The sequence below is a fragment of the Acomys russatus genome, chromosome 1, assembly GCF_903995435.1.
Source record: "Acomys russatus chromosome 1, mAcoRus1.1, whole genome shotgun sequence".
NCBI lineage: Eukaryota > Metazoa > Chordata > Mammalia > Rodentia > Muridae > Acomys > Acomys russatus.
In genome coordinates, this window is record NC_067137.1 from 24996668 (window position 1) to 25023875 (window position 27208).

Sequence of the window (27208 nt, forward strand, 5' to 3'; positions counted from 1 at the left end):
CCAGATGCCTGGCTGTCCCCCACCCCACAGCCCTGGCAGTATAGCTCAGCAGTTGGGCAGTGGAGAGGGGCCTTTGAGACACACCCTCTTTTACAGCATCTTGTTTACCCTGCCTCTCACCTTCTTGAGCTTCTTGGTTTTGACTTCCACCTCCTGCTGCAGAGACGAGTAGGTACCACGCAGCTCCATGGTCTCTTCATCTCGGAGGAGCATCTCCTGCTGCATTTCCCGCTCACGGCGTTTCTAGGGCAGCGCAGGGCAGGGCAAGGGGCTCATGACAGAAAAGCATGGCATACCGGGGGAGGACTGAAGGGGCACCCCATGGTTCGTGTCCACTATTCCTCACAGTCCTAAGTGGAACACAGGACACAGACCCCTGTACTTAGTGGTCCCAGCCCTAAGAGCTGGTATGCCGTGGGGACATTACTTGTAGCATCACAGGTGATTGGTAACTAACTAGCTTGATGACTCAGGAAATGGTCATGTAGTTGGCAGTGAACTCACATCCCCATGGAAGGCCCCGGAGTGACACCAGAGGTATGGTGGGGGCTAACTGCGTGGAAGGCCACCTCTTCCTCTCACCCAAAGAGAAGACTCTGAGCTGGCAGGCCCATTGAATCCAAGCAATTTAGCTTGAGTTTCAGCATTAAGATTGCAGGACCCCCAGTCCACTGGGGCTCATGGTTCCAGCCTACCCCACACATGACCCAAAGACCACATGCCTCGGAGACCCGGAAGCCTAGCAGCCTTACCTGTTCTGCAATCTCCTGCCGTTTCAGTTCCAGCATCTTCTGTTGCTCATTGGTGTGATCCATGATGTTCCTCCCCCCGATGAGTAGCTTGCTTTCCATGGCCTGAGGACACAAGGGGGTCAGAGGTGAGACTGGCAAAGATGCATAGTATCCAAATTTGGGGTTTTTTTATCTGTTGGTCACAGGATCTCATGTAGCTCAGACCAACCTCAAACCTTCTATGCAGTGGAGGACGACAGTGTTAGGGCTACAAGCATGGACCAGCACATAGCTCTATTGGTTCGGTTGGGTTTTTGTTTTGTTCTTTGAGAAAGAATCTCACTATGTACTGTTGGCTACATAGTGGAACTTACTACGCAGACCAGGCTAGCCTGGAACTTGTGGCAATCCTCCTGTTGTTTTCTGCCACCTGAGTGCTGGGATCGCAGGTATGTCTCATCGTGCCTGTTGACAGTCTCTCTCTGTCTCAGCCCACCACTAATCCCAGTACTTGAGAGGCAGAGGCAGGCAGATCTCTGTGAGTTTGAGGCCAGCCTGGTCTACAGAGTCAGTTCTAGGACAGTCAGGGCTACATAGAGAAAACCTTGTCTGGAAAAGCCACAGGCACACAAGAGTCTCTCTCCCTCTCCCCACCTCCCTTTATGTAATATAGCCAAGCATAACCTTGAACTCCTGATCTTCCTGCTTTCAGTCATAATCCAGAGCAGAGGCTCTGTCCCTTTTCCCTGTGATCCTTCTAGGAGCTGATGTAAACCATATCTAGACGGAGCCTTGGAGCCAGTGGTGGGAATGGAGCTTTCCCCTCCGGCCCCTGGAGCCATGGCACAAAGCTTCCATTGTAGATAGGATCCTAGGATTGAAAAAAACAAGGGAACTCCCTCTGGGAATATAGGGCACCTGATCTCTTTGCTATGGATACGAAGGAACGGCTGGGTCACCATGCCTGTAATGAGGGTGGGTAGCAATCTATTCCTGGCAACCAAGCCCCAGATGGCATGTAGCAGCAAGGAGGAGAAACAGCAGCCACTGGGCAGCCCAGCCCTGTCCTGACTGGTTCCTGACTCAGGAAGACAGCTCATCACTGGGGCAGCAGGAAATCTTGGTCTAATCTTGGGCTGCTGGGGAAATCAAAACAACCCAAGGGAGAGATTCCACAGTAGCAGGGCACAAAACGATGCCCCAGAGGCTGAGTGAACTGCAGACTCAACCTAAAAGGCTCCTCCAGTCCTGCCCACTAAGCTGGAGGCCCAGCCTCCTCATATATGCAGTTTCAGAAAATCACTTCATTTCCCGACAGCTCACAGACACAGGCAGCAAAATGTCAGGCTAAATAGAACCCTCAACAGAGTGAACGTCTCAGATGGGAGGCTGTTCATCTCCCCACAAAACAAATAAAGAGACAGGATAACTAGTCTTGGACCACCAGCTGGAAATAACAGAGGAGAGATCTGCAGGCCATGTGCCCAGCCTCAATGAGCGCACCATGCTGTGTGAAAGCCCTCCTCCCCCACCCCATCGGTGACTCCAGTAGGGGCTTCTGGAACTAGATGCTGACACGAAAATGGATTTGTACAATGTATGAATCCCTAAAATGCATTGTCATTGTTGTCAAGAAGAGGGAATTTTCCCGGGGGCAGCCAACTGCCCTCTGATTGCATCGCTGGCCTCCCGGAAGGTTGACATCACCTTGAGCCACTGGAAGAAATTGGCTGTCTCCCCTACTGGAATCTTTCCCAGTGGAGCCAGCTGACATGTCTGAGGGCTCTCAGAGCTGGGGGTGGGGGGAGGTGCTGCCAGGCTGGAGGAGTGGGCAGCCACCTGTAAGTGTCACATCACTGGGAACAGAGCAGGACAGGGGTTAAAGGATGCTGTGGGGAGGTCGGAGGCTGGCTTGTGCAAAAGGGCTGTGGACACAGCCAGTTGGAGTGGCAGGAGCTACATGCAGTTACAAAGACAAAGGGGATATTGAGGAGCTGTGGAGGACCTGGCTATCCTTGGTGCCACACCATAGCACTCTGCACCCCTGGATAACTGTCTTACATCTAGCCAATCCCTATGTCACAAACTCCTCTTGACTCCCCTCAGTTCAAGGTTTCAACTTGCACAACCCTGAAATTTGGTACCCTTGGCAGCTTGCCTCAGCACAGCCTTGCACCTCACTCACCCCTACAAATGGCCAGTCATTTTTTGTCACCGTCAAACGCTTCTAAGTGCAGGTTACATCACTGTCTCCTTTTTGTCCTTACTGATACCCACTGACCTTACTGAAATCTTCAAGACTCTCCTGGACCACCCATAGGCTTTTACAGCTTCAGTTTCCTCTTCCATGCATCTTCCAAACACCCAAGTCTAAACAAGTTCTCTTCTGATCACATTATCCAAAGGCCTGGACTCTCCACAGGAGGAAATCCACTGTTGTCTTCTTCCCACTCCAAAGCTACCTAGAAAACTGCTACTCATCTCTCAAGACCTAATGGAAGCAGCTTAGGAAATTTTTGTTGGTTCCTGCAAAGCTGCTTGTTTGGACCTCCTCCATAATCAGGCGTGTTCCTCCAGTTTCCCCATATTAGAACCGTTCCGAGTCTCGTCCCCTGTTAGCTCCATCAAGGCAGGAGTCATGCCTCTCTGAGATGTCAGGGTCCCAGCAGAGTCCTTGACATAAACCAGTGCCAGGTAAATATTTGAGGACAGGAACAGAGTCCTTGGGCTCATCCCAAGGCGGGTCCCAAGCCTTTTTACTAGACTCTGTGGCAGCTTCTTCTTTCATCCATCAACTCATGGGGTCAGCATCCGGGAAACCCAGCAAAGTGGTGGGATAGGTGTGAAATAAATAAAGCCCCTTTCTGTTGAGGGTCACAGGTAAGTGAGCACTCTGACTTCTGGATAGCAAGGCTTCAAGGGCCTGGCCTGTACCTGGCACATTGCCCGTTCCAGCAAAGTGTCTTCATATCTGCCTCAGCACTTTATGTAATGCGAGCATCCTTTACTCTTTGCCACTTAACAAAAAGACAATACTTCTCAAATTCTGCCACATATTGGAATCACCTGGGAAAGTAGCAAGGCGCCCAGACTCAGAGAATCAGAACCTGTACTTTCCGGGGGATGGACTGGGGACATGGCTTTGTGGGTAAAAGGCTTGCTGAGTAAGCAGAGGGGGCCTGAATTTAGATCAACAGAGTTGAGAGTGTTGGTGGAGACAGGAAGTCCTGGGACTCGCTGGCTGGCCAGTCTAGGTTCACCGAGAAAATAAGGTGTCCTAAGTCCCCAAGTGACTTTTGTGTGCCCCATGTTGAGGACTTTAGAAAACAGGACCAGCTAGCTATAGGAAAAGCAACATCTTTTCAGTAACAGAAGATTAAACCTCACTAATCTCTCAGAGTTCTTTCAAACTGGGACAAAATGACTGCTGCATTAGGGAAGCCAATGGCTAAAATGCTCCCCCCCCCCGAAGGTTGTCCAGCAGTGGCCCCTCCCCATTGCGTGGGAGGTGGGGACGGAAAAAGGGAAGTGGCTTAGGATAAGGAAACACATACAGTGTGTGGGAAAATGCCTAAGTGTGGGATGGCAGGACTGATCTCTGTCAGAAATTGTACAAGGAAGTTGGACAGTGCTCACGCAGGCCTTTAATCTCAGCTCTTGGGAGGCAGAGATGGGCAGATCTCTGTGAGTTCCAGGCCAGCCAAGGCTATTCGGAGAAAACCTAGCTTGAAAACAATAACAAGCTGGGCGTGGTGGCACACTGCCTGTGATCCCAGTACTCGGGGAGGCAGAGGCAGGCAGGCGGACCTCTGTGAGTTCGAAGCCAGCCTGATTTACAAAGTGAGTTCAGAAGAGCCAAGGCTACACAGAAAAACTTTGTCTCGAAAATAACAACAACAAAACAAAAGCAAGCGAAAAATTGTACAAGGACGCACGTACTGATTAAATACTCAGTTTCACAGATACTCCCAAATCATTCTACGTCATAAGGAACAACGTGAGCTGACTGAAAATAAATAAATAAATAAAAGGCAGGCAGGTAAGGTTACAGTTTTCCATTTGAGGGGAAAGCGATCCTGACTCCCAGAAGACTTCAGCTTAATATGCTGCCACAGCCAAAGTCCAGTAGCAGCCGGCCAAGGACCTTTGTGGAGGCTTTTTGGAAACAATACAAAATGAGTCATCCCCTTGCAGAGGACAATGATCCAGCCGAATCTGGAGTGTACGGTTCCATTCCGAACCTCCAGAGACTCAAAAGAGACAGGAGAGCCAGAGAAGGCCTTCCCGGAGCTACCTAAGAGACGGCAAGCTGAGTGTGGTGGTGCACGCCTTTAATCCCAGCACTCGGGAGGCAGAGACAGGCGGATCGCTATGAGTTCGAGGCCAGCCTGGTCTACAAAGCGAGTCCGGGATGGCCAAGGCTACACAGAGAGACCCTGTGTCAAAAAAACAAAACCAAAAACCAAAAACCAAAAAAAAAAAAAAAAAAAAAAAAAGAGAGAGAGAGAGAGAGAGAGAAAGATGGCAAAATAGGATTCTTCAGGCTGCAAAGGCTAAGAAGGGAAGAGTCAGCAAGTCAGAAAGAATGAAGAGAAGGAAGCACCTGGACTTTCCCATTTGACCCTTGTACATGACTGAGAGTATACACGGGATTTCAAAAGAAGCAGGTTTTAGGACACCCAAAGGAAAGACTGCTTGGGCAGCGTTGCATGCCTATGAACTCCAGCACTTGGAAGGTGGGAGAAGGAAGATGAGGAGTTCAGGGCCAGCTTTGGGCACACATTGAATTCAAGTTGGAGGCCAGCTTGGCCTACAGGAGACCCAGACTCAAAAACAACCCAGTGAGAGGCTGGAGAGGTGGCTCAGTGCTGCTCTTGCTAGGCCCTAAGCCTGGTTCCCAGCACCCACCGCAGGGAGCTTGCAAATACCTACAACAAGCTGCAGGGGGATCCGGTGTCCTTTCTGGAGGAGACACTTGCACTTATGTGGCATACACATACATAGACATCTAATAAAAATGAATAACAAATTAAAAATAAAATAACTTAGGGAAAAACTAAGAAACTTTCCAAACTTCCTAGCATGGCTAATTTCTTCCATCTTTCTTCCCTGCCCACTGGGTTAGTCCATACGTACACACCTTCCCCCCGTACCACCACCCCCTTCTACAGCCATGCTTAAAACGACAAGCTGAACCACTCAGAGCATAAAGGTACTTGCTGTGAAAGTCTGGAGACCTGTTTGACCTCCTAGAACTCATATAAAAGTGGATGGAGAAAACCAACTCCACAAGGTTGTGCTTTGATCTCCTCCACAGATGAGCTATGGTAAAAATGCATGCACACACTCACAAAAATTTAACTTTAAAAAAATTACAAGCCATGCTGGTCTGTGGTGGTGCACGCCTTTAACCCCAGCCCTCAGGAGGCAGAGGCAGGTGGATCGCCGTGAGTTCAAGGCCAGCCTGGTCTACAGAGCAAGTTCTAGGACAGCCAGAGCTGTTACACAGAGAAACCCTGTCTTGAAAAAACAAAAATAAATAAATAAATAAATATTACAAGCCATGTCCTGCTATTTCTACTTTAATATTTAGTGCACTTTATTACTTATAGACTATTTATAATTATGTGTGTGTGTGTGTGTGTGTGTGTGTATATATTTTTTTTTTTTTTTTTTTTTAAAGACAGGGTCTTGCCGGGTGTGGTGGCGCACGCTTTTAATCCCAGCACTCAAGAGGCAGAGGCAGGTGGATTGCTGTGAGCTTGAGGCCAGCCTGGTCTGCAAAGCAAGTCCAGGACAGCCAAGGCTACACAGAGAGACCCTGTCTCAAAAAACAAAACAAAACAAAATGAAAGACAGGTCTTACTGGCTGGTCCAGAACTCACTATGTAGATCAGGCTAGCCTGAAATTCACAGAGGTCTACCTGCCTCTTCCTCCCAAGTGCTGGAATTAAAGGCAGGCCCCACCATGCCTGGTTGAAAACAATTTTTTTTTCCACAGTAACATTAGCATGAAATGTTGTCTCTTAAAATAGTTATAATAATATATATAAAAAGTGAGCCTCCTCATTTAATGAATTTAATAATCAGGGTTTTTTTCCTCAAAACAGGATTAGGATTGACTGTGGTCCAGGCTGGCCTCCAGCTGAGGACGACGCTACACACCTGACTTTCCTGCCTGTCTTCAGGTGCTGAGACTACAGGCATGCGTCACCCTGCTTGGCTCTTTTCCTTTCCATTCTCCATGTCTTTCTGGTGATCCCTCTAAGGCTTGCTCTCGTTTTCCCCAACCACTCTTTTTGTGCTGCTTAGGGATAGATAGCTTTTTCTGTTTTGGTTTTTTGAGACAGGGTTTCTCTGTGGAGCCCTGGCCATCCTAGAACTTGCTCTGTAGACCAGGTTGGCCTCGAACTCAGAGTTCTGCCTGCCTCTGCCTCCTGAGTACTGAGATTAAAGGTGTGTGCCACCACCACCCACCATTATTTTCTTTTTGAGACAAGGTCTTGTGATGTAGGTCAGATTGACCTAGAAATGTCCTTGGACTCACGTGATCCTTCTGTTATTCAGGCTTGTTCCGTGATGCCCAGCTGGGGTGAGTGTTTGGTGAACATGTGGACTTTGAGACGTAAGCAAAACTGTTTATCCATCCTCCATCACCCCCAGACACCTATATCTATCTAGGCTCATGTTCTTCTTACCCAAAGGCTACCTACTCCTGCCTTTTTATCCCATCTGGACATTGTCAAACAGAACTTGAGCTGGCAGTCAGGCATCTAAAGGGTTAACCAAGACTGAGTCACCAGGGTGGCAAGCCCAGCTGGGCTGCCACAATCACCAATCACCAAGGCCTGAGTCTGGCCTGCTTCCTGTTAGGGCTTCTTGGATCTAGAACTTCTTCAAGACCCCTCCAGCTGGCCGGACCTCCATGAAAAGATTTCCCGGATGATGACTAACAAGCCATTTCCACCCCATTCCATTTACTCCCTGCCCCTCTCCTCAGCTGGCCCTGCCCAGGTCCAGTGACAGCTGAATCTGCATTAGCGCCTCCCTTAGTCAAGCCCTCAGTGTCTGCCAAACTTGGCAGACAAGACCAGCCTTGTGTTAGGAGGCGGTGGGGGGTGTGGGGGGCTGGTTCTGGTATGAAGTCAAGATGGGGGTCCAGGTGCAAGGTCTCACTCAGCCTGCACTATTTCGCTCCCGCACTCTGAAAGATGCCCCGCCAGCTTCCTCTGTTTTTTTTTTTTTTTTTTTTTTTTTTTTTTTCTGTTCCTTCTGAGGATGGCAGGCTCATTTCTTCCTTTGCCTTAGAGAATTCTCTCCTTAGCCATCCCCTGTGGGAAGCGGAGGGATGAGGAGGCCTCTGACCCATGTCCAGTTCAAGCTGGGTGTGCGGAGCAGAGGCCTGCAATTCGGGGTCCTGGTTCCAGGGACAAGTTTCTTGGAGATCTCAGCTGCACTGGTCAAAGCTTCCTCTGATCTCTCAGGGCAAGAGTATAGGTGGGTGAGGCCTGGGGACAGGGCTCCTTGCTTCTCTGGATGTTAAATAGGTCCAGTGTGAGTGAAAAGCCAGCAAAGGCTGTGGGGCAGAGCGGATCTGGTTGGGAGCTCCCGGGCTTGTGAGATCATACAGTGGCCAAGTAGACTTTGGGAGAGTCACTGCCACAGACCTCCGTGCTTTAGCGACAGAGAGGCCCAGGAGCAGAGCGCTGCAAGCTTGGGGTCTCCTGACTAAGGAATCTATGCGCACAACTCCTGTTTTATTAACTCTACACTTTCCAAGGAGTTTCCCGATTTGATTAGCGCTCCAGCCTGAGGTATCTGAGGCGGGTCAGCTGCCGTATAATGAACAGGATCACCACAGGGAATGTGTCAGCTTATACATACAGCCGGACCTTTCCCCCAGTTCCAGGAACAGGAGGACAATACTAGAGGTTGATCTGGGCATGGAGACTCACACCTGTGTTCCTAGTACTTGGGAGGTTCAGGGAGGAAGACCTCAAGTTCAAAGCCAGCCTGTGCTACAAGTGAGATTTCCCCAGAAGGAAGACAGAGGAAAAGGGTGAGAGGGAGGCTGGGGGATTTTGATCAGTTGGTAGAGTACTTGCTAGCATACAAGAGACCCTAAATTTAATCCTCAGCACCCCGTAAACCAGGCATGGTGGGGGCACATTATTATAGATGGTCAAGAAAGCCAGGTGTGACCAGCCCCCCCCTCCCCGGGAGAATACCATCAAATGTGGTTCTCCAAGAACAGAGAAGACAAACCAGCTTTGGCCTGCTACTGTCAGCTACCCTATGGCACTCTACAGAGGACTGGAGTCTCAGATACATCTCGTCCTATGTCTGGCTAGACTGGGTCTCTTAAAAATTACATTTATTAGCTGGGCATGGTGGCACACCCCTGTCTCAAAAAACAAACAAACAAAAATTACCTGTATTTATTAAAGGGCAGGGGGCCACAACTCACATGTAGAGGTCAAAGGACAACTTTGTAGGCCCTGGGGCATCAGGATTGGCATTTCGCTCACTAACCTATCTCTCTGGCCCCTGGACTAGGTCTTTCTTTCTTTCTTTTTTTTCCCCTTTCTTTTTCTCCTTTTTAAGGATTCATTTATTCATTATTTATAGGGCATTGTGCCTGTATTCACACCTACACACCAGAAGAGGGCACCAGATCCCACTATAGATGGCTGTGAGCCACCATGTGTTTGCCGGACACTGAACTCAGGACCTTTGGAAGAACAGACTGTGGTCTTAAGCTCCGAACCATCTCTCCAGCCCCTGGACTAGGTTTTTGCCATCCAGCCCTGGCAAGAACCTATGACATGACATTATGCTTGTGGCCCCTAGTTGAAACATAATTAAACTAAAGCTCAGACTTGCCCACGATCACAGAGACAGTCAGCTAGATGGTATCTATCCTGACTCCAAGTCAGTGCGCTTCTCCCAGCTCCTCAGCTACCCACCGGCTTCGGGTCAGCGTACGGAAAGAAGCTGCATTTGATACTTGTGTCTTTGCAAGCTCAGAGACCCACTGCCTTCTCTTCCAGCGGAAACAGCTTTTGCCTAGTGGGGCACTCATGGGGTCTCTGGGATGAGGGTGGGCTAGAGAGCTCTTACCCAAATGCAGGAGATTCTATCCTTAGAGTCCTAGGGAGACTGAAAGGGTTTACCTTCTTAGAGCTGTCCTGGGATAACATGAAGAGCGCTGGGCATGCTTAACCTTTCCTCACAGGCTCTGCCACCCTGTATTACAACAGAGACACCCGCTGAGGTGTCAGCCCTCTCTCTGTAAAGTGGAAGGCAGTACACTCACTCCCTTCTAGGCTTTGGCTAAAGAGAATCAGTTGGGCAACAGATGCAGAGGTGCTTCATAAATGGCCATGCGCAGAGAAGGGCTGGGAATGTAGCTCATTAGGTAGCACAGTTGCCTAACAAAACCTGGGGTTCCGTTGGCAACTCCGCAAAAGTAAATCAAGCAGCCAGTGGAGCTGAGGCAGCAGCGTCAGCGGTGGCGCATGCCTTTAATCCCAGAGCTCAGGAGGCAGAGGCAGGTGGATCTCTGAGTTTGGGGTCATCCTGGTCTACAGCACGAGATCCAGGATGGTCAGGGCTACACAGAGAAATGCTGTCTTGGAAAACCACAAAAATAAACAAACAAACAAGCAACCCAAATCAAGCACAATGAAATAAAATGTATGGTAACTCGCTGATTGGCTATACCGTTGGGATACGCTCACCACTCACTGGAAAGAGCCAACCCCCCCCCCCCCAAAAACCTACCTCATCCAAAGAACAAAAACAAAAACAAAAACAAAACAAAAAAAAAAGAAAGAAAGAAAGAAAGAAAAGAGAAATAAACTTAACAGCCCCTGCTCCCATCTCTTAAAAGACACAGCCATTCCTACCCAGACCTATTTCTTCTTTTCAGGTACTGATTGTAGGTCTTGAGGAGTCAGCAACAAAGTTAGAAGAAAAGAGAGATGAAGGGGAAGGCTGAATAGGTCTATTTTCAGATGAACAGTGCTATTTTCAGTGGTTTCTACCCTGGGGACATAAACCAGGACATTACGTCTGAGTCTCCTCCTTAGATAGCTCAAAATGCAACATAAATGGCTTATGGAAAACGAGAAATGAGAGATTGGGAGAAACATTGGCCAGGGAGTGAGGTGCATCTCACTCTGCTAACAAGGCGTGCCCAGAAATGCTCTGTCCATGCCGAGAGCGGCGCTAAGAAAAAGGTGGGCCGTTTCCTTCAGTGGGCAGAGTGGGCGCACCCAGGCTGAGCGGGAACTATCTCCCTTCACTATTACCCTCTCTAAAAAAAATTTTTTAAACGTTATGCTGGGCATGTGGTGTAAGCCTTTAATCCCAGCACTCGGGAGGTGACGTCCAGGACAGCCAGAGCTACATAGGAAAACCCTGTCTCAAACAAAACAAAACAAAAACAATTATTACACTATTTATTTATTGTATGTGCATGTGTTTGCTTGTGCCATGGCGGGAACTCGGAGGTCAGCTTGTGGAAGTCGGTTCTCTTGTTCTACCCTATGAGACCCAGACATAGGACTCCAGTCACAGGCTTAGCAGCAAGTGTCTTTACCCCTGAGCATCTCACTGGCCCCACTAGTTCCCTCCTGCATTTGTAGCTTTCTAGAAGGTTCTCTCCAGTACGTGGGATGCAAATCCAGGTGATAGAATAACAGTGTCAGGTGACAGAGCCTCCAGGCTCAGCCAGGCTCCTCTATCCCTATCTCCCCAGGCTGTCTGACTCTGAGTTCTTGACTCTCTGTAGCCAGGGCTCGTCAGCAAGTGATGGAGTGAACACCTATTGATGGATCATCTCTTACGTTCCTTGGAAGATCAAGAGATGTGTACAGGTCCCAGGATTATCAGAAACTACATCACTTGGATATTACTACAAACCCTGGCTTCTCTAAATTATTTACTGCTTCTAAGTGAATCATCTTACAAGGACGGACACACACACACACACACACACACACACACACACACACACACACACAGATTTTTTTGGAGGGAGTGTTGGGTTTAAACCCCGAGCTCATTCTTCCTAGGCTGTCACTATATTGTAACTCAGTTATAACCCTAGCCTTTTTGTTTGATTTTGATTTTTAAGACATAGTGGCTCTGTGCAACAGAGCCCTGGCTATCCTAGACTCAATTTGTAGATCAGGCTGGCCTCAAACTCACAGAGATCCACCTGCCTCTGCCTCTGCCTCCCGAGTGCTGGGATTAAAGGTGTGCGCCACCACGCCTGGGTGCCCTTTTCACTTTTTATTTTGAGACAGTTTCACAGGTCGTCCAGGTTGGTCTTCAACTCACTCTGTACGCAGGTCAGCTTTGGATTTGTACATCTCTGTTTCAGTGTTGTGTTTTTAAATTATTTCCGCATATGTGAGTAAGCCTGTGAGAGTCTATGTGCACCACATACACGCCAGAGCCTGAGAAGGCCAGGAGAGGGCACCGGCTTCCTCACACCTGGACTTTCAGGTGGTTGTGAGGCGCCACCTGGGGGCTGGGACCTGAACAGACGCAGTACACACCTCAACCTGGGACTCATGGCTCCAGTAGCTGGGAATACATGCCTTAGTTATCAGCGTGGGTTAATACTATTTTTTTTTTTTTTTTTTAAAGATAGGGTCTCATGTGGCCCAGTTTTGGCCTCAAACTCCCTAAGTGGCCAATGGTATCCTTGAACTGCTGACCCTACTACCTTTACATTTCAAATACTGAAATTACAGGTGTGAGATGCCACATCTGGCATCCTTTTCCTTCTATGTGTAGTCTAAACTCTCCTTAAAAAAACAAAAACAAAAACAAACAAACAAACAAAAAAAACCAGCCGGGCGTGGTGGCACACGCCTTTAATCCCAGCACTCAGGAGGCAGAGGCAGGTGGATCACTGTGAGTTTGAGGTCAGCCTGGACTACAAAGCGAGTCCAGGACAGCCAAGGCTACACAGAGAAACCCTGTCTCAAAATAACAAAACAAAGCAAAACCAAAACACCGCCCTCCCAAAAAAGACAGGGTTTCTCTGTGTAGCCTTGGCTGTCCTGGACTCGATTTGTAGATCAGGCTGGCCTTGAACTCACAGTGATCCACCTGCCTCTGCCTCCTGAGTGCTGGGATTAAAGGCATGTGTTACCACTGCCTGGCAAGACATCTTGTCGTGAAAAAACAAAAACAAACCAAAACAAACACACATACACACAAACACACACACACATACACAGAGAGAGAGAGAGAGAGAGAGAGAGAGAGAGAGAGAGAGAGAGAGAATACAACCAGGTGTGTGTCAGTAGTCATTAGTACCCGAGGAAGAAGAATCATAAGTTCAAGGGTAGCCTGGACTACACAGTGAGACCTTACATCATAAAAATAAAAAGCAGTTGGCCTGGAGGTGTAAGCTATCTGCAGAGCACTGTAGCATATATGACCCTGCATTCAATGCCCAGTGCTGCAAACCAAACCACCAAACAGGAGCAGTATGTGCTTATTGTAAAATCAAAGAAGCTGAGCATGGCAGCACACACCTGTAGTCCCATTGGAGAAGACTGAGGCAAGAGGATCACAAGGTCTGGGCTACATAGTGACTTGCAGGCCAACCTAGATTCTATAGGAAGGGTGGTAGCTATAGTTTCATGGTAGAGACCTTAGGTTCAATCTTCAATGTTGTCTAAAAAGAAAAAAACTAAATAACTTACTAAAGGAAATATTGTTGCTGTTTTGTTTTGTTTTGTTTTTTAAGGGGGTAAAAAGTAGCAAGGCATTGGAGGTTGAGGTGGGAGGATCTCAAGTGCAAGGCCAACCTGGGCTACAAAGTTTGGCCAATGAGATTGGCTTCAAAATTTTTGTTTTGTTTTGTTTTTTGAGATAGGGTCTCTCTGTGTAGTCTTGGCTGTCCTGGACTTGCTTTGTAGACCAGGCTGGCCTCACAGTGATCCACCTGCCTCTGCCTCTCTGCCTCTTGAGTGCTGGGATTAAAGGCGTGTGCCATCTTACCTGGCTGTTTTTTTGTGTTTTTTGTTTTTTTAAGATTTATTTATTTGTAATGTATACAGTGTATACCTGCAGGTCAGAAAAGGGCACCAGATCTCATTCTAGATGGTTGTGAACCACCACGTGGTTACTGGGAATTCAACTCAGAACCTCTGGAAGAGCAGACAGTGCTCTTAACCTCTGAGCCATCTCTCCAGTCCCTTGTTTGTTTTTGAGACAGGGTTTCTCTGTGTAGCCCTGGCTATCCTAGAACTCACTCTGTAGACCAGGCTGGCCTCAAACTCAGGATGTCATCCTGCCTCTGCCCCTCTAGTGCTGGGATTAACGGTGTGTGCCACCACCACCCGGCAAAAACAATTTTTTGAAAATTTAATTTGATTATAATCTTGGTGGTGATGGTTGAGTGCAGAGGCTAGGGGTTTGCATCATATGGAAGGAAGGCATGAGTTCAGCATCCCAGGGGTTCAGAGCTCCCACTGGGACCTGTTAGTGAGGAAGCTGGCATCAATCTCATCAGCTGGGTTGTCCCGTAGAGGGGAAAGTTGTGTACCACGGTGCCAGCTAGTCACAACTGTATAATTCTGGAATTACCATGTCCAAGGCATGTGACGCTGTTCAGTATCCTTACTTGTCACATGGAAATTGGAACAGCCCTGCTTTGTGGTGCTTCCATGAGGCTGAAACAAAACAATGGCCTTAATTACACAAGGGGAAAAAAATAGCTTCATTATTATTACTACCGCCTCCTGCATCTTCCTGGCAGCCAGATGAAGAAAAGAAAAGGCCTGCATGATAATTACCTACTGCAATAGAAACAGCTCAACCCAGGCCCTGGTAGTCTTCTGTTTGGAATATGCAGGAGCTAGCACCAGTGTTGGACTCAGGAAGATCAGGAGTTCAAGGCTAGCCTCAATGAATAGCAAGTTCCAGACTATCTGGTTTAGAGAACATGAGATCCTGCTTCAAACAAACAAATAAACAAACAAAGCCAGAAGTAAACCAAGCAAAACTGTGCTCGTACATAATCCTAGCACTTTAGATGTGGGGGTAGGAGGATCAAGCCGGGGCAGTGGTGTATGCCTTTAATCCCAGCAGAGGTAGGCAGATTTCTGTGAGTTCCAGGATAGCCTGGTCTACAGAACAGCCAGGGCTACACAGAAAAACCATACCTCAAAAAAACAAAACAAATGGGCCAGGTGTGGTGGTGCACACCTTTAATCCCAGCACTTGGGAGGCAGGAGCAGGCGGGTCTCTGTGTTCTAGGTCAGCCTGGTCTACAAAGAGAGTTTCACAATAGCCAGGGCCATTACACAGAGAAACCCTGCCTCAAAAAATAAAAACAGCAACAAAACCAACCAAACAAACAAGTAAATGGATGGTAACTGTTTAGTCTGACTGGCAGTTAATGTCCAGGACATTCTTGGGATATTAAAAATTCCAGGAATGGCTTTAGGGCTTAGAGATAGGGTATGGCTTAGCATGCATGAGGACTTGGCTTCATTTTCCAGCATCAAAATGTGCTGGAAATAATAATAATAATAATAATAATAATAATAATAATAATAATAATAATAATAATAATAATAATAATAGAATGTACACATGTCTTTATTCCCAGGCAGGTAGAACTCTCTGAGCTTGAGGCCAGCCTGGTCTATCTAGTGAGACCCTGTCTCAAAAAAAAAAAAAAGCAAAAATTCTAGATCCAAACCCTAAGTGCAGGTGGTGACAAGCTCCAGGCATGGAGGCTGGTCTTTCATACCCACAGAGCATTTACTAAGAAGAAACAGGCCATTCTCCTACCCACTCAGACATGCCACCCAGTTCTGTAACTACAAAAGAAGTGGCCCGGGCCAGGCACAATGACTCGCAGGACAGAGTCAAGAGCAAAGTGCTATTCTTGATCTGAATTCCAGGCCTTTGCTCTGGGTCCTCAGAACACAATACCAACATTATCACAGCCACTTCATCCAATCCCACGTTTCCGAGGGCCTGGAAGGACCGAAGGTGGTGATGTTAACATACTCCTCCAGCCAGCACAGAACTGAGAAGGCTGACCTCATCAAAGGCTTCTTCTTCATCAGAGCCTGAAGCCCAAATCACAGGTGGAAATGAATTAGTCTTACATATATTTCCCCTCTGGCTAAATCATTTTTTAAATGTATTGTCAGCCATGGTGGGTACACACCTACTGGGATATGAAGGCAGAATTGGGTGTTTAAGGCTAGCCTAGGCTACAGCAGAGCCTGTCTCAAAAACCAAGCAAAGTGGGGATGTCAATATAGTTCATCTTGTCGAGTGCTCACAGGCATACATGGGTTTAATCCCCAGCACCACATAAACTGAATATGACAGCGTAAGCCTAGCCGGGTGTGGTGGCACAGACCTTTAATCTCAGCACTCAGGAGGCAGAGGCAGGTGGAGCACTGTGAGTTCGAGGCCAGCCTGGTCTACAAAGCGAGTCCAGGACAACCAAGGCTACACAGAGAAACCTTGTCTCAAAAACAAACAAACAAACAAACAAATAAACCAGACAATGTAAGCCCGAGAGCTAAGGAAGTAGAGGCAGGAGGATTAGACATTCAAGGTCACCTTCTCTTTTTCAGCTCTATAGATCAAACTCAGGGCCTTGTTCTAGCTAGGCAAAGCTCTGTCATTGAACCGAGTGCCCTCAGGTCCTGAGAAAGGGTCAGTGTTGTCCTGCCTCTACCTTTCAAGTGCTGGTGCCATGACACCTTCTCACTGGCTTCCCATTGGTCAGATTTGTATGGTACAAATACTCTGGGAGAGCCGGGCGTCCTGGTGCACGCCTTTAATCCCAGCACTCGGGAGGCAGAGGTAGGCAGATCGCTGTGAGTTCGAGGCCAGCCTGGTCTACAAAGTGAGTCCAGGATGGCCAAAGCTACACAGAGAAACCCTGTCTCGAAAAAAAACAAACAAGCAAAACAAAACAAAAAAATGCTCTGGGAACCGACACTTCTGCGAACTAACCACCTTCACCAGTGACGAGAAGAAACACTGGTGCACTCCCACCAACAAGGAGGCCACAGGCATTGACCTGTATGTTAAACTCAGGCCCGGCACACGGGCCATGTGTTACACCAAGCTTTTCTCAAGGCTCTGACAGTAGAAGCCTCAACTGGGAAAGGGTTGGGGTGCACACAGATGACTAAGCCCTCACATTTCCCAATGTCTGCATGGGGCTGACTGATGTCCTTGAGAACATGAGTTTGGAACCAGATCAGCTTTTGGAAAGAAGATGCTCTCTAGGTCATTAGGGGCATTTCTGAGGCAGTGTCCAGCCCTAGTTGGATCTTGACAAATTAAGCAACTATTCTACCACTGAGCTCCACTTCCAGATAGAACCCGTTACTGTATCAAGGGATGATTAACACAGAATAATGCTGCACATATTTAATGCATTCCAATCAGCAAGTTTGGGGATAAGTATGAACCCACAGAACCATCTCTACCAATGCCGCCCAATATGGTTTTTTTCCCCCAAAAGTGGGGCTCAAGCTGGCTTCCCATATGCTATGCAGCTAAGGATGACCTTGAACTCTTGATCCGTCTGCTTCTACCTCTGGAGTTCTAGGATTACAGGCTTGTGCCACTTTGCCTGGTAAGTGCCTGGGATTGAATCAATGGTTTCAGGCATGCTAAGTAAGCATTCTGCCAATTAAGCTACAGCCCCGGCCCACACTCAATGTTAAAGCAAGTGGATTCTGTCGAGTAGTTCTTGAAGGCAACATGGTGGTCCGTGCTTACAGCTCTAGCATTCAGGACATTGAAACAAGAGGCTTGGGAGTTAGAGGCTAGCCTGAGTCACATACCAAGACTTTGTATTAATAATAATAATAATAATAATAATAATAATAATAACAATAATAATAATAATAATAATAATAATAATAACAATAGTTTGGGGGCGGGCTGGAGAGATGGTGCAGGAGTTAAGAGCACTTGTTCTTGCAGAGGACCCAGGTTCAATTCCTGGCACCCATATGGTGGCTCACAACCATCCATTATGCTTGTTCCAGAAAATCACACCTCCTTCTGACCTCCAGGGTATTGTAGACATGTGGTGTACAGCCAAGTACACACACAAAATAATAAAATAAAATCAAAGTAAATAAAGTAAATAATACTATTGCCAGGCACAGTGGCAAGCTGATCTCTGAGTTCAGGGACAGTCTGGTCTACTTATTAGGTGCCAGGTTAGCCAGCACCACATTGTAAAACCTCTCAAAAACAAACAGAGTGCTGGGGTGTTGGCGCATGCCTCGGGAGGCAGAGGCAGGAGGATCGTTGTGAGTTCAAGGCCAGCCTGGTCTACAAAGTGAGTCCAGGACAGCCAAGGCTAACACAGAGAGACTCTTTCTCAAAAAACCAAACCAAAACAAAACAAAAAAATAAACCAACATCCCCCCCCAAAAAACCCCAAACATAGCAATAAACAAAAGTAATAATAGTAAATAATAACAGTAATTTGTAACAGCTATTTTATTATGTGGGGGATATTGCTCAGTGGCAGATTGGCTCCTTGAATAAACAAGCAAAGTGCTGGGTTCAATTCATAGCACAGTGGGAAAAAAAAAAAGCTAAATAGGGTTAGGAATGTAGCTCAGTGGTATAGGGCTTATCTAGTTGCAAGCCCTGGATTCTATCCTGACACCCCACAATAAAAACAAACAAACAAACAATTAGCATATAATTTAGCAAAGCAGATCAGATCTTAGCGAACCTCATTGTTATTGCTGAGATTGTTAATGCTTGAGTTGAAACTTCTTGTCTGCCAACCTGGCTGCAGATAGCGCTCATGCTCCAACATGGAAGGATGAAGAGGGACCCACAAAGGGGACAATGACTATTCAGTTCGGTTTGTCCTCCCTGCAGTGATCTCATCCCTTTGGCTTTGGTGGCTGTTTCTGAGGGTTTCTTTTCTAAACCCACCACAGACAGAGAGTTGGGCTCCGGCCAGAGTCACTGCTCCTCGCTCTGCAGACCAGCTTCCTGCAGAACCACCCCAATGCTGCATCTGCCTAGCTCCCATTCCAGCCTGAGTCTCTGTGTCCTTCCTTCCCCAAACAGCTTCCTTTCTACGAGTTGAGAAATAAAGCTTTCGAAATCAATATCAGCCTCTCAGAAAAAGTTAACTTGAAGATTAAAAAAATCATTTATAAATTCTTGCACAATTAAATTGAGCAAAGAGTGCCTTCTCCCAGGCTGCATGCTGGGTCTTTGCTGGTACTGTGAGTCTGTAATAATGTTACTTAGCTCTCCTGCTTCATGGTATGAGAGTGCTAACGGGTCCCCCAGATATGACCTAAGTATGTGGCTTGCTAATGCTTAAGGCTACACAGGGCACAGGTTGCCACCACAGACTCCCACATCTATACACCTAATATTCTGAGGTCCACATAAATGTGATAAAAACCAAAGGAGAACCAAGAAGAGCATATACAGGGGGAGGTAATCCCCCTCAGGAACAGTCATAGGGGAGAGGAATAAGGGGAAAATGGGAGGGAGGGAAGAATGGCAGGATATAAGGGATGGGATAACCATTGAGATGTAACAAGAATAAATTAATAAAAAAAATTTAAAAAAACCAAAGGAGAGATGAGAGAGAGGGAGAGAGAGAGGGAGGGAAGAAGAAGAAGAAGAAGAAGAAGAAGAAGAAGAAGAAGAAGAAGAAGAAGAAGAAGAAGAAGAACAAAGAGAGAACCAGAAGGCTTGAGGGTGGCAGGCAGGCAAAGCAGTGAGACAGACTGGAAGATGACTCAGACACAGTGAATGAGGGCACTGGGTCGACTCAGCTACACTTAGCTGGCCTCAGGGATGGAGGGAACTAGAGGAAAGGAGTGCAGGTGGCAGGGGTCAGGGTGTGAGCAGTGCGGATGGTACCTAACCCAGAAAGTGGGGGAAGAGTTAAGTGAAGACAGAGAGGGAAAGCTCCCAGGTTCCTGAGGTTTCCAAGACCTTTCTTGCCTACCTCTGCAGGGCTGTGACAATGCTCTTACAAAGGCAGCGTAAGGAAAGAGTTAAGCTGTAGGCAGAGGACCCCTGCTTGGCACACAGAAGGTACTCTGCGGCCCGCTAATGCCCTCCATTCATTTCAATGTTTTCAACCTATTTCAAATGCCCCCATGCTAATGATCTCATTTCATCTTCCATGCAACCCTGGGAAAGAGGCGGGGCTGGGTTGTTACTGCTACCCTGTGGCTCCCTAAGGAGCTGTCAAAATGTTTCCGCCATCCCAGGGCCAGGCTGTACCCTACCTAGGAGCAGCACAGGAGTTGGGTACTCTGTCTGGGTCCCATTTGGCCTCAGTCCCTGCTTATTATCCGGGCTGGGTGTTTCAGAAGTCACAGGATAGACTAATTTCTCTCCTAGAATTTCCCAGGCTGTTCTTGCCCTCGGCTTATATCTGATAGCCAGTACCTAATGGCTACCTTACCCACTCCCCAGGGAGCTATGTCAAGCCTCCATCCCTCATTAGACTACAGAGAACCCAAGGCTCAGAGAGGCAAAGCCTTTGTCCTGATTTGCACAGGGAGAAAGCAGGAGGAACCTTGGGTGACTTGAAAAGAACCCAGGGCTGGAGACATCAGACAACCCTAATTCTGATGCAGGCTCTGGCACTTAAGCAAGAGCCATAGACCAGCCAATGTCTCCCCATCCTTGGAAGCAGTGCCTGTAACTCCAGCACTCCGAAGGCAGAGGCAGGCGGATCACTGTGAGTTCAAGGCCATCCTGGTCTACATAGTTCCAGGATGACACAGAGAAACCCTATTTCAGAAAACCAAAAAGATGCTAGTGTTACATAAAAGCAAATGACTTGAGCTGGGGAGATGGTTTGGAGGCGTGGGTAAGGGGGCTGGAGAGATGGCTCAGTGGCTAAAGGTGCTGCCTGCTCTTCAAAAGGTCCTGAGTTCGATTCCCAGCAACCACGTGGTGCTTCACAACCATCTATAATGTGATCTGATGCCTTCTTCTGGCCTACAGGTGTACATGTAGGCAGAGCACTGTATACAATTAATTTAAAAAAAAAAAAAAAAGAGTGTTTACTGCTCTCCCAGAGTACTCAGATTCAATTCCCAGCACCCACATGGCGCCTCACAATCTGATGCCTTCTTTCAACTGATCTCTGCAAGCTCCTGCACATACATGGTGCACATGGCTCAGGCACACACATACACATAAAATGAATATACCTCCAAAACAATTACTTTCATGTAGTTAATGTTTGCTGGAGGAGGGGGACATTCCCCTTAATGAAACTCATTGGAGCACTGTGTGCACTTGCATGCACACACACACACACACAAAGCAGAAGAGTGTTGGTTGGAAAAAGTAAGGGGTCAGTGGAGTAGGAGGGGGACAAGAGAGGGTATTGGAAGTGAATATAATTAAAATACATAATATACTAGTGTAAAAGTGTCACAGTGAAACTCATTGTGTATAATTAATATACACTAATTAAAAGAAGAAGAAGAAAACAAACCACATTACTTTACCAGGAATATAAGCAACAATGGAAAGAGGCTGGACTGCGCATGGAGAGGCTGGGCTCTGCTCAGGCCATCTGTGTGACCCTGAGCCTCCCTACACTGGTACCCTACTAGCCTTGCCAACTATAAGATTGTGATGTGGTATGGACTACACCCCCAGTGCAGGGACTCCAGTTCTGGTCACTCCAATCTTTGTATTGATCAGCTGATTGACTGACTTGCTTGTGGGTTTATTTTTTGTAACAGGGTCTCATCACGCTGCCCTGACTGGCCTCCACTCCTAGGCTTTTCTTCTGCCTCAGTCTCCCAAGCAGCTGGGAGTCCAGGTGCTTGCCACTGTGCACGACTCTACCCTGTGTTCTTGACTGTTGAGTTACCTGTGTTCTTCCATTGCCTTAGATGCAAAGTGGAAAGATATCAGTCAGTTCCCAATAAGAACATGTGAGGTATCTGCCTGCACTTTCCTCCTTTTGTAACCCCTGTAACCCGCACTACCTCCCAGCTTAACAGGGTAAGGGATGTCTTGGAAGAGAAATCAATGACTGATGTGCTAGATAGGATTTCCCAGTCAATACCAGCAGCCTGCATGGTAGATTCTCTCCCTGCTTACGGGACTAGACCAGCAGCCTTCCCTTTGTACGAAGCTGCTCAGTATAACCCTGCTTGCACTTCTCCATGAGTGAATTAAATATTAAACACCCAGGCCACAGCCCTGGTGCAGCAGCATGTCCCCAGTACAGAGACAATGCACACAGCTCCAGTTGTCACTCTTCGCTGGCTGAGGGCTGGGCCTCCCCATTCCTAGCCCACACTCCCAAGAATACACAAGATACAGCAGTGTTTGACCTTCCCAGCAAGCTCATAGGTCTTCATAGTTTTCCTTCAATCTCAGTGTTGCAGGCGCCGGGGATCCAGAAATGCCTGGAACCCTGGCTTGTGACACGTGCAGCACTGAAATGTAACAAGCAGCTGGAGATGTGGTTCAGTCAGGTGAGTGCTTATAGCATGCACAAAGCTCTGGGGCTTGACCTCCAACTGTGCACAAAACCAAGCATGGCGGCGGTGCTGGCCTACAATCCTAGAAACCAGGAGATGGAGGCAGGAAGATAATTCAATAGTTCAAGGTCATCTTCAGCTACATAGACTACATCATTCCATTTGCAAAGAAGAAGAAGGAGAAAAAGATAAGAAAGAAAGAAAAAGAAGGAAGAAATTTAACAGGTATATATAACTGACTCAGTAACTTAGTTCTACATAGGGCCAGAGACTCCCTGGGAAACGGACAGGCCAGGAAGGGTGCTAAAGCCCTGACATCTCTCAGGACAATAGGGATTAGACATAATTGACAAGAGGCCTCATTGTGTAAGCCAATCAGTTTTTCTTTTTTCTCAGATTAATATGGGTCATAGAATTACCAGACTAGTAGAATCCCAGCCATCTCCTAGGCTAACATCCTCGTTTATAGAAAGAGAAATGGAGGTAGGATTAAAAAGGGGAAATCACAGCCATCACTCAATGAACTGTAGCCTAAGAGGCTCCAGATCTCTGGGACAGAGCCCAGGTCTCTTTCCAGCCTACCTCCTACGTGACACTCTGAGTCTCCTCGTAATGACACCGAGGAGCAGGCCTGGCACTCTGTCATCCAGTGGGTCATTTCCACAGGAAGCAGGATTCTCTCATTCCCATGGTCTGGCCTTGCTACCAAAGCCAAAAGCATGGAGTCTACAGGTACCAGCCCAGCTCTGCTGCCCTGAGGAACGGAACCCCAGGAACGGAACCACTCTCTGAGCCTTAATTCCTTAATCTATAATAGGAGGATTTAAAAGCCACTCTTTGGAATGGCTCCTGTGAAGATGGGACAAGATGGTACGAAAGTGGGGTGTTTTGTAAACTGTGAAATGCTATCCAAATGTTAGATACTATAAATATGTTATGAAGTCTGAAGACACAGCAGGGGAGGAGGTCATACAGGAGCGAGAAGCCATTCTCACAAGAGGAGAGTCCTGCATGGGCTCCTCATGGATCTGACCGATCCTAAGGTCATTTGAGAGATGGACAGCACTAGGTCACACCATCTCAAGTCCACCGGTTCAAGACTTGGCGTGTGCGCACGCACGTACAATTACCTGGCTATCTAGTACCACAGCACTTTACTTAGCTGCTCCGGGGGCAGCCGTCAGTGTGTGGTCCTGAAGTGGGATATCCCACTTCGGACCAACTCACAGGCCCTCCAGGGAAAAACCTACTAATCAAAATCCTATGGGGACCCTTCTCATCCTCTAGAGTCCTTACCTTGTACTTGGCCGCAAGCAGCTCGGTAGCCTGTTGCTCCCGCCGCAGATCCTCCAGCATCTTCTCCTTTTCTTCTAGAAGCTTCTGTTTCTCCTCGCTCACGAGGCTGCGATCATCCTGGATGGCGGCCTTCTCCTCCTCCAGCTGCTCCTTCTGTTCCTGCAGGTAATTCTCCATGTTCTTCTCCAAAGCTGACTCCAGGATCGGCTGGGGTGGGCGGTGATTGTTGTTGGTGTCATCTTCCTCATCGGCCACCCAAGCCTCAATCACGGCCCCCTCTGGGTAACCAGCCGGGGCGGACACAGCCTTCTTTCTGCGGCTGCTCTTTCTCCGAGGTCGCTTACCCAGCATCCCTTTCTTCTCCAGCTGGGCCTTCAAGCGTGCGATCTCTTCCTGGAACTCCCTCAGCAGCGTGTCCTTGGGGTCTTCGTTCACCCGGGGTTTGTTCTTGATGTTCTTGGCTCGGTTTGCAAAGCGGAGGGTGGAGAGGCTCTCGTCATAGCTATGAGAAGCTGGACCCAGTGTGGCCACCATGATGGTCTTGGCATTGCCCCCCAGTGAGTCCTGGAGCAGCCGGGTCAGCTTGGAGTCCCGGTAGGGGATATGGGTGCTCCTGTTGCCGGCCAGGGCAGCAATCACATTGCCCAGAGCAGATAGTGAGAGATTGATTTTAGAAGCTTCCTTAGGCCTCTCCCCGCTGCTGCCACCACCACCACTACCACTGCCACCTCCACTGCCACCACCAGTTGTGGGCTGTGTAGCTGACCCTCCAGCTGTGTTGGGACCTGCCTTGTTCTGCCTCTCACTGCCGGCCAGGTCTACCAGGTTGAGCTTGCCTACTCGGATATGGTCTTGGCCGTCGGAGCCACGCTCGCTACACTCTACTGTGATGACAAAGATGGCATGAGAGCGGGAACTGACCTCATTCATGTGAGTGCTACCCACCGCCCGGGCCTGGTTCCCCAGGTTCATCACATGTTCGATCTCCTTGACATTCTTGGTGACAAAGGAGGAGAGGTCCTTGATATAGACCCCTGTTTCAGGATTCTCCTTCAACTCTAGCCTCTTGCCTGGCTCCTTGGAGAGCAGGTCTCGAATCTCCTCCTGGTAGATCTCCAAGTAGGAAGCACGAACCAGGTACTGCTGGTTCTGGGAACGGGAGATGTGGGTGAAGATGTGCTCAAAGGCGTTAGGGATAACCCCGCGGAGCTCTGGCTCCACCCAGGTCCCCTGCATGGTGTAGGTCTTGCCAGTGCCTGTCTGGCCATAGGCAAATACGGTGCCATTGAAACCCTGAAGCACCGAGTCTATCAGGGGCCTCACCGTTTCATCATACAGGTCGGCCTGCTTGGAGCTAGCATCATACACAGCATCAAAAGTGAAGGTCTTGGGCAGTTCCCCGGGTGCCGCGCGGGGGTTTCGCAGAGTCACCTGGCCCAGTTTCACGTCCATGGTCAGAATCTGCTCATGACCAGCAGCCTCCTCCTTCCTACTGAGGGGGCGGCACCGGGCCACCACCTTCAGGGCCTCGCTGGCCTTGGTCTTACTGGCCATCTTGCGGCTCTGTCCTTCCAGATGGGCCGCTCTGCAGCCTGGGCGGTCCTCCTGCCCTACTCCTAGGTCGGGATCAGCGATGCTGGCCCAGCCCCCAGGCACCACTCTTCAATCCGCATGCAGCCTCCTAGGGTGGGGGAATGCAGGGAGTTGGCCCCGAGTCTGCTGCAGTCCAGGCCTCCACAGCTCTCTACGGCTTTCTGTGCACAGGCTGGAGAGGTAGAATTAGGCAGAATCCCCAGGCAACCGCGCAAGCCGCTCCTGCCGAAGGGCAGTGCCTGGAACCCGCCCCATGCTGGGGCAAGAGGGAGCGCTACGGTAAACAGCTTCGGTAACAATGAGATAAAGGAAGAGGAAAATGAGATGGGGGTGGGCGGCAGAGCTGTCTTTTCCTCCCCCTTTTCTCCTTCCCCTAGGGATCCATGGCGGGGGATGCGGGTCCTGGGCGGCCGGGAGAATCCCGATCCTCCCGAGGGCAGAGGCTCACCTGGAGTCCTCCCCTCCGGCTGGGGGATCATTCATTGCAGCCACAGCTGGCTGCTATAGCCTCTTCTCCGCCTTCCCCGCCGCCGCCACTGGAGAATGAGAGAAAAACAGAAGGGGATGGGGCGGAGCAGCGGCGGCGAGAGTGATGTTGCTGCGGCCGCTGCGCTGCGGCCCGGGCTAGGTCTCCCGACTGGGGTGGGGCAAGGGGCGGGGCCGCGGGGCGAGGAACACGAGCCCGGCGCGGCCCTTGGTCGAGGGACAGCGGTACATCGCCACCCGCACCCCGCCGACTCCTCAGAGATGACAGGCTCTGGTGCCCACCCAGGTCCCGCGCCCACCAGTGGGATGCAGCGCAGCCACCGCCAGCCGTCACCCCACCGAACCCGAGCATGCTGGGAGATGTAGTCCTCCCTTTGTTAACTGGGGTCTGTCAGGTTGCTAATGCATTCTCCAGTCCTCAAGTCTAGGAGCCCCTCCTCCCACATGCAACCTCCCCGAGTGTGTCTGCTGAGGCTGCACCACCCACGCGTGTTCTCTGTGAAACCGCCATTCTTGGTTTCTCACTGCTCCAGCCATTTTGCTTGCAGATGGGGACATGTCACACTGTCTTCCACTCCTCAGGCTATCACCAGCCCTCCTGGAGTTTATAACTCCTAAACGTTATTGAGCTGGCTTTTCCTCTCCCTATCCTGGTTTACTCCCGGTCTTCCTTTTAAGCATTCTGCTGAAAGCGCAGTTAACTGATTCCACTCCTGGTGTCTGCAAATGGCCTCTGGTGCCAACCACATCACCTTCAATGTCCTTTTTATTTAATTAATTTATTAATTTATATTTTTATTTTCAGGTTTTTCGAGATAGGGTTTCCCTGTGTAACAGTCATGGCTGGCCTCGAACTCACAGCAATCCACCTGTCTCTGCCTCCTGCGTGCTGGGCTTAAAGGCATGCGCCCCCCACAGCCCGCTCACCTTCAATATCCTACGAAGGCATGTCCATCTTCTGACCTTCAGGCCCTACCGTCACTGATATGATCCAATCTATACTCCTGATAACCATGCCATCACACTTTGCTTGGTCCCACTGAGCCCTGAGCCTATTCTAGGAGCCGCATCCTTCTTAAGGCGCTCCCACGCTGTAATAGAGCTTGACGCTGCCTTGTTGTGTCCTCATGCCTTTGCCCAAAGATCCTGTTGCCTTTCTTCATCTGCTGTTCTGCCGCTTGCGCTGAGCACAGGCACTTCGTCATCTATGGAGCTGCGGGGGTTAATTTTTGTCAACACAAGCTAGAGGGATCGTCTCCATCAGACTGGTCTGTGGAGTATATTCTTGCTAGCTAATTGTCGCAGGAGAGAGCCCCGCCCACAGTAGGAGGTGTCAGCCCTGGGCAGGTGGTCCTGAGATGTATATGATGGCTGAATACAAGCCTGGAAGCCCACCAGTAAATAGTGTCCCTCCGTGGCTACCACTTCAAGCTCCTGCCCTGAGCTCCTGCTTCGGCTCCCTTGAGGGTAGACTGAGCCCTGTAAACCAAATAAGCTCTTTCCTCCCAGAGTTGCTCTTGGCAGTGTTTTATCACAGCAACTGAGAAGCAAATCAAATCAGAAGCCTTCTCT

General features: G+C 48.9%; 1 protein-coding gene across 1 annotated transcript in view; it reads right to left on the bottom strand.

Annotated features, from left to right (window-relative positions):
• Kif3c (kinesin family member 3C) overlaps positions 1-25849 on the bottom strand; it is a 40716-nt gene extending 14867 nt beyond the window's left edge. Inside the window, exons 1-3 of the mRNA XM_051142887.1 lie at positions 23558-25849; positions 753-854; positions 121-243 (exon numbers count right to left, since the gene is read on the bottom strand). Of these exons, the coding sequence (XP_050998844.1) occupies positions 121-243; positions 753-854; positions 23558-25111 (1779 nt within the window). The 5' untranslated portion in view covers positions 25112-25849. The remainder of the gene's footprint in view (positions 1-120; positions 244-752; positions 855-23557) is intronic.
• Between the last annotated feature and the right edge of the window lie 1359 nt (positions 25850-27208).